The sequence below is a fragment of the Adelges cooleyi genome, unplaced genomic scaffold (genome assembly GCF_023614345.1).
Source record: "Adelges cooleyi isolate 19-005CV unplaced genomic scaffold, UGA_ACOO_1.1 ACOO_flye_CR_arks_rails_tigmint_CR_PRNA_247, whole genome shotgun sequence".
Classification (NCBI taxonomy): Eukaryota; Metazoa; Arthropoda; class Insecta; order Hemiptera; family Adelgidae; genus Adelges; species Adelges cooleyi.
The window spans coordinates 5340458-5347548 of record NW_026095912.1 but is presented as its reverse complement, the minus strand read 5'-3'; the positions used below and the strand labels follow the sequence as shown (position 1 = coordinate 5347548).

The window sequence follows — 7091 nt, the reverse complement described above, 5'->3', positions numbered from 1 at the left end:
ATGCATTTAACATAACGTCATAAAAAAAGTTTATTCTCGTTTTTCAGACACACACTATAATGCAAAATAAAATAAAACGGCTTTGTTGTGCATATTATGATTTAAGTCTACATTTATACAGATTTTACAATAATAAAAAAAAAGTTATAGCACCATTAGCCATTAAAGACTGGTAATGTTTTACAATATAAGCAATAAAATTAGCATGAGTTTACACGAAAAATCTATTGACTTATCTGTCAAGACCTGGTAATGAGACATTCTGAAATGTTACATAAAACGGGTAGGTACATCTAGCATACATTTTTAAAACATTATCGTCATACTAGTTATAAAACTAACACAATTTTTATTAAGTGTCACCACAATTTAGATAATCGGCTTGTTCGTTATCGATCTAATCTAACCTGCAAAATGTAAGTTGAAACGGGTTTGTATACACTTAATCAAATCAAATAAAATGTATTAAATCTAAAGGATTATTTATAACTATGTTATGAGCGTAAAATTTTCAACCAACTTACTTATTATTATTATTCAACGTATATTTTTTTTACATATTATGTGAAACTTCTTAAACCGGTTTTATTTATTCATATGAGTTGTATATAATTAAACTGCTTAGGCCTGTACTATTAATATAATTTATGGATATACAGTAATACAGAATACATCTATTTATGCATATTTTTTAAATGTATAATATTATAATTTTTTATTATTTTATTACACTATATTTTTGCATAGGTATAGTATAAGATCTTGACTATAACAAACGAAAGGATATGTACAATATTTTATGACGGTAGGCTGACTAGTTCTTGGATAACTACAAGGACGCCACATAATCGACATCAATAGTAGTTGTATAACAATTAATAACTGTTTGTGTGTTTCTTTTAGCTAAAAAATGCAGTAGCTCAGCTTTTGGGATAGAATTAGATTGCCGAAACTGCTGAAAGGCTGTGGGTTCGAGACCAGGCCAGAAGGGGTATAACTATTACTTACACTTTCGCAAAGGCACAAATAGAGGATGGTAAAGCGTGGGTAATTTAGACCCTTCAAAACAATCCGAGGTGCCATTAAAGTTAATGACGCACACAAGATGGTTATTGAGGAAGGGTAATAAAAAAATGCATGTATCAGCTTAAACTCAGAAGCGCAATATGTTACACTCTTAAAATTAGGGGAAGTCATGAGACCAACAGTTCCCCCTCATTGGTTCTGAATAAATAACAAAAAAATCTCTTAAAATAAAATGTAATAATCAGTTAGTTTATCTACTTCCAAACTTCAATAACATATTTTTACTCAGAACATTTTTCACTCATCCTCATGCCCTCTTTGATTGCGCCTCTTAGTTTTATTATATTTAATAATACGGCATGTGGCTTACCATAAAGTATTATATCGTTGGTGTCATATGCAGAAATTGTCTTTGGTTATAAGACAGAAATGGGGGGTAATTCATTTAGGAAAACCGGACTTACAAATCTAAAATATAGATATAACTTTTAAAATATAATATTGCTGTCCATATTTTCGATTCCAGATTTTAAAATATTTTTTTTTTAAATCTCCATTTTTGTTCAAGTTCTTATTGATGTACAATCCGTAGTATATGTTATTATTATTTTTTTTTTAATAGCCTGAATATTATAACTTAAAATAATTATTTATGCTAGCTATTTCTATCTTATTGTTTAGTTTTAAATTGCAAATTTTAATTTTATAATAAAAAGCAAACATCTTATTATGTAAAACTGCGATTACCGAGTTAAACAAGGCTAGGATGCAATAGGTTAGAAAGGGCAAAACAGTGCATATACATACCGGATACATACCAAAGTATGCATATATGTGTATCGGGTGATCTTATTAACTCCCTACACTAGTTTACTCTTAAAATAATTGCATTTTTGTAGTGATTCATTTTTGAAACATTTTTATTTATCTTAAAAATAACTCTACTCTCCGCCCTTCTCCCGTCCTAAATTTTAAACTTAAATAACTTTAAAATTATTTATTTAAAACTGGTTATCGACCATCCAAAATTTTCAGCAAGTTATTCTTAATTTTAAAAGTTAATAAAGTACATTCGTTACCTTTTAAGTTGCAAAAGTTGATGAAGCTCTAGAAAATACTAGAAAAGATAAAAACTTGAATATGGTCTCATATAGAAATATAACTTAAATCAGAATGTTTTTAAAAAGAAACCCTACAAAATTGAAATTATTATTTTAAGAGTAAACTAGTGTAGGGCGTTAAAAGAATCATCCGTTTTATAAACTATATTTTATAAATAAATTATAATTATTCTTATGATTATAAAAGGAATAATGATGTATTAAAAAAAAAAAGAGATTTTCAAATATTGTTTGCCATTAATAAGCCTATATGTTACACCCCGTATAATAATAATATTTAAGCTCAGTAAACATTTCCATACAAAATAATTAGTAGAGCCGTTACGGCTTATTAAAATTGGAGGGAGGTCGCCGAGTAAAACTATATCATATCATATTATAATTGCTCGTTGTGATTCTTATACAGGTCTTTAACACTAGTAATCAGTCCACTTTTAAATGTAATCTGATCGGCGAAAGACATAGGTATTAATCGAAAACAAACGATACGTTATTTTTTGCAAGGCTTATGATTTTTTATTTTTTATTAACAATAACGAATTTGTGTTAACTTGTGTTTGATTTTCCAATTAAGCAATTTATTTTTATATAATAAAAAAAAACGTTTAAATTAACTAAGGTATTAATCTCAACTTGTATCTATAAAACGTAATGTAGTTTCAAAAAAAAAAATGTCTGTGACTAAAGTCATTTTTATGCATTAAACTTATTTAATTGATTAATCAAATCCGTTCACAATCATCATGATAAGATTTTTTATTTAATTTTTTTTCCTAGTATATATTATATTTTCATATCAAAACAAACCGCTGGAATGACGGCCAAAATGACAAACGATACTCAAATAAGTTTTGATTTTTTCACCGAAACGCAACATAAGTTACTAGACCTATTGAAAAACGAATTAGTTGCTGGTAAGTAGTAATTAAAATTAAAATGTTTAAACCTATTTCTTTTTCATCTCATAAAGTCTATAAACTCAGTCGCATAGGTACTGTTTTTGGAAATTTCCATTACACATTAACATTAATCGTAAAAATGCCTGAAACCTAAAATTAAATTGGTCCGGCTTAGAATTAGAAATATGTGTACTTTTTTAATTTACTCAACTCTCTTTTAGGTATATTACAAATTATAAATAGTAGACTAAGCGCTTTTCTCAGTTTTGAAAAAGTATATGTTTAATAGAAATTGAAACCAGACCCCAGTTCTGTCTAAAATTAAACTAGTTCTCTAGTCGTGCCGTTAACATAAATTAGGAAATATCTGTTTATAAACAGTAATTAATAATTAACTTGTTTCTACAGGGGTTTTACATAACTTAAAAATACAATTTCATAAAACTGATTATATTATTTTATTACGTCACTTATAGTAAAAAGCAATTCTTTAGAGCTGTTCTTCGTTGTAGGAATTTGTTATTTTTCAGAGTAGGAAAAACAGGGATTTTTTTAAACAAAAAATTCCACCCAGTTGTTTATTGTTTAAGTGCATTAACCCAATAATACCAATATTTATGAGTTAATACCAAACTTTTTTAGTTACAAAAGAAAAACCACATAGTACCAGGTGTTTGCCCACTCTAGCGATTTCGATGAAATTTAATTGTCCGATCGGACGACTTATACTTAACTAAGTTTAGTCACATTGTGATGTACATCAAACCGTTCTAGATGAAGTAGTCGACTCGTGGATGTTTATGAACACACCGTGGCCGGTATTTTCGACGGTAGCTGTTTATTTATTATTCGTTTTGAAAGTCGGTCCGAAAATGATGGAAAATCGAGCACCGTACAACGTTAAATACGCGATGCTCTTGTATAATCTGGTCCAAACGTTGTTCAACGGATACTTGACTTCGTTGGTAAGTGTACTATAATGAATTAGACATTAAAAAATTAACCTGTTTGTAGAGTTTGTCATAATGTACGTTATTATTTTGATCTAATTGGACTATAGTTTAGATATTTATAAACGATTTACAGGTTTTCCTCACACCAGGAGCGGTACAATATCAATTCAAACATTTTTGTCATCCTATCCCAAGAATCGACAATCGGGTTCTCACCAACGAAGTGAGTTTAATGAGATAACTCAAACATTAAAAATAGTTATTAATTATTAACATTAACCATTAATAATAATGGTCAGTGTAAAAATAATGCAAACCGGCATTAGATTATTTCTATTTTGTGTACACATTGTGCTACCTCTCTCGTTTTCCTTCATGTAGACACTTGAGTTATTGTATACGGTTTTTTTTAAAACTTGCTTAGAATTTATTAATAACGCAATTTTTATTGTACTCTTTTTAGCTTGACAAAGCAGCGTGGTATTTCTTTATATCAAAAATAATGGATTTACTGGACACCGTAAGTATTCGCAAGTTGTTTGTTCCAAGGTGTTATTGTGTAACGTTTTAACGAGAAAAAGTTAATTTGTATTTGTGCACAATTATTGCAATAAGGAATTGCCTTGTGGACTTGTAATATAAAATTATAATTTAGTACAAAATAATAAAGCAACGAAATTACCAACGAAAATGACGGTAATGTTTGTCAAACGTAAACCGACAATATTTGTTTACAGGTGTTTTTCGTTCTCAGGAAAAAGCAAGCTCACGTGTCATTTTTACATGTTTACCACCACACTAATATGGTCATCACCTGTTGGGCCTACCTAAGATTTATAAAAGGTAAATATCAGCATGCCAAAACTAAACAATTATCTGCTAAAAAAACTGGCAAGGACAAAAAATGTTTAGTTTAACGGCAAGTCCTCAAACTGCAATAACGTGTAAATGTTGACACACGCAGGACTTTTCTGGGAGTGGTAGGTTGTTGTAAAATTATTGTACCTCCCTCCCCAGGCATTGGAATAGTTTTAAGCTCTCCCAAAGTTTTTACCCCCAAAAACCCTTTTTTAAATATGACTTTTAATAATAAACGAAATAAACAGCCCGAGGCTGTAAACATTGTGGTTTAACGAGGGAGGCGAGGCCAACCACATTTACCTTGTGTGCTATTGTTGTTAAAAAAAAAATTAATATTTTTTTGTATTCGCTTGGCAATGAAATAACGTTACTTTTTTTATTATTATTATTCTTTTAGCTTCGGTGCGGAGCTGAGAAAGTATTGTTTTTACAATGATGTTTTTATTTTATTTTTTTGTCTGGACCCACGATATCTCGTAAACCGCTGAACCGATTTCTTCGTGTAGCAGCTCTATTGATCAGATATCATACCTGGGAAGGTACTTTATAAGGCCAAACATTTTAAAACAATTACCCATTCCCCATCAAAATCGAGAAAAACACATGAGTACACATGCATTATATATTTTAATGATAACTTTTCGCAGGCGAACAGTTTATGATAGGCGGAGTCATCAACTCTTTCGTCCACACCGTCATGTACAGTTATTACTTCATAGCGGCATTAGGACCACAAACGAAAAAGTTATTGTGGTGGAAAAAATATGTGACTCGCATGCAAATCGTGAGTTGTACTATTTAATATATTAGTGTGATTTGTTAAAAATACTTACTTGTTCCCAAGATAACCTTGACGGCGTTTGGTTTTCAGGTGCAATTCTTGATCGACATCGGTATGTTTATGTGGCTGTGCGTGCGCGACTGCAACTATCCAAAAGTATTTTTGATTTACATCTCGGTCGACATTATATTGTTTCTGTTCTTGTTTTTGAGATTCTATAAGAGAGCGTACAAAATCAAACCCAAATCCCAGTAGTGCCAACACAACGACAAGTTTAACCCGAGTCGACCCTTCCTGTGCAGCGTTGTCAGAAAGGTGCCGAATATTTTTGCGGGAAAAACTGAACAGTTAAGTTCAAATAATGTGCTACCCGCCGCCAAATTTCGATTAAGTATATTGTAATCAATAGAAAATACATTTTTTTTAAATAAATATTTATATTGTAGTTATAGTTACTTATAATTATATGTATATATATTATGTATGTATATAGGTTTTGTACTCGCTAGTTACTAAAAATCAATTGTAATTTACAAATTGATATTTTGTAAACAATTATTATATATTTTTTTAATTGTCACAAAACGAGTATTTATTTCACAATTTCAAAAAAAAATACTGATTGAGCAAGAGGGCTGAAGGTTTTAAAAATTATTAGCACAGAGTAACGCCTTAAGTTCAAATTTTCCAAATGATGAGAGGAGGTAAGTTTTTCTCTTGTGTTCAACGTCTATCAACGCCGTGTATCAATAAAAATTCTGCAGTAGGGTTAGTGTAGATATTTTTTAAACCAAAACTTGTTGACACCATTTATACAACATTACAACCTATATAAATATTATGAAAGAAAACGAGTAAAAAATGAACGAGGTTAATCTCAAAATAGTTTCACATAGTTAATTATTAAGACTGACATGTTATACTATACAAATTTCCGTCAGGATGACAAAGAACTAGTTTTTCTGGATTCTTTTACTGTCTTAAAAAAATTCTAGTTTAACTAACTATTAGCTAATTACACAAGTTAATCTAGTATTTTTGAAAGTCTCTATTTATCTAACGTAATTCGCGATTTAGTAAAATATTATACAAAATGTACTAAAATAGGCCCGACCTTAGTTAAAAAAAATTTGTATTGATCTTAAAGCTTTGACATTTAACTTATTAGCCCGAGTACGATTTTTCCAATTTGCATAAACCCTTTAATATCTAGTTAAATCATTTTTAATATTCATAAAAAGATGTTGATAATCGCACTCTAAATAATACATTAAAAAATTTAATATATTATTTAAAAAATGTTATACTTAGATTGTTTTGGTAACAGTTAAAATACTTTTTTTTTTAACTACTAAAATTTGAAAACAAATGTTGTTGCTGGAAAAATAAATAATTGTTCCGATTGTATTAAATATATTTGATTAAATTATATGTATTAATTTATATTTAC

At 29.3% G+C, this 7091-nt stretch overlaps 1 protein-coding gene across 3 annotated transcripts; it reads left to right on the top strand.

Moving 5' to 3' along the window:
- The first annotated feature begins 2551 nt into the window (after positions 1-2551).
- LOC126836488 (elongation of very long chain fatty acids protein 4-like) lies at positions 2552-6144 on the top strand. Of its 3 annotated transcripts, none has more exons than XM_050569958.1 (8): positions 2552-2612; positions 2925-3061; positions 3821-4011; positions 4133-4222; positions 4463-4519; positions 4737-4842; positions 5508-5644; positions 5732-6144. In XM_050569958.1, exons 2-8 carry the CDS (start codon positions 2962-2964, stop codon positions 5894-5896), a joined length of 846 nt encoding a protein of 281 aa, XP_050425915.1. In that variant the 5' UTR covers positions 2552-2612; positions 2925-2961; the 3' UTR covers positions 5897-6144. The 3 variants fall into 3 exon arrangements, with proteins under 3 accessions (XP_050425915.1, XP_050425916.1, XP_050425914.1); XM_050569959.1 differs by having other exon boundaries at positions 2566-2651; XM_050569957.1 differs by having other exon boundaries at positions 2567-2766.
- The last annotated feature ends 947 nt before the right edge of the window (positions 6145-7091 follow it).

Bases quoted from the DNA above. Each gene is read 5' to 3' on its own strand.
- LOC126836488 (XM_050569958.1), top strand. From the start codon at position 2,962: ATGACGGCCAAAATGACAAACGATACTCAAATAAGTTTTGATTTTTTC. The intron at 4,012-4,132 runs GTAAGTGTACTA...AACGATTTACAG, and splicing joins ACGGATACTTGACTTCGTTG to GTTTTCCTCACACCAGGAGC. The intron at 4,843-5,507 runs GTAAATATCAGC...AACTTTTCGCAG, and splicing joins CTACCTAAGATTTATAAAAG to GCGAACAGTTTATGATAGGC.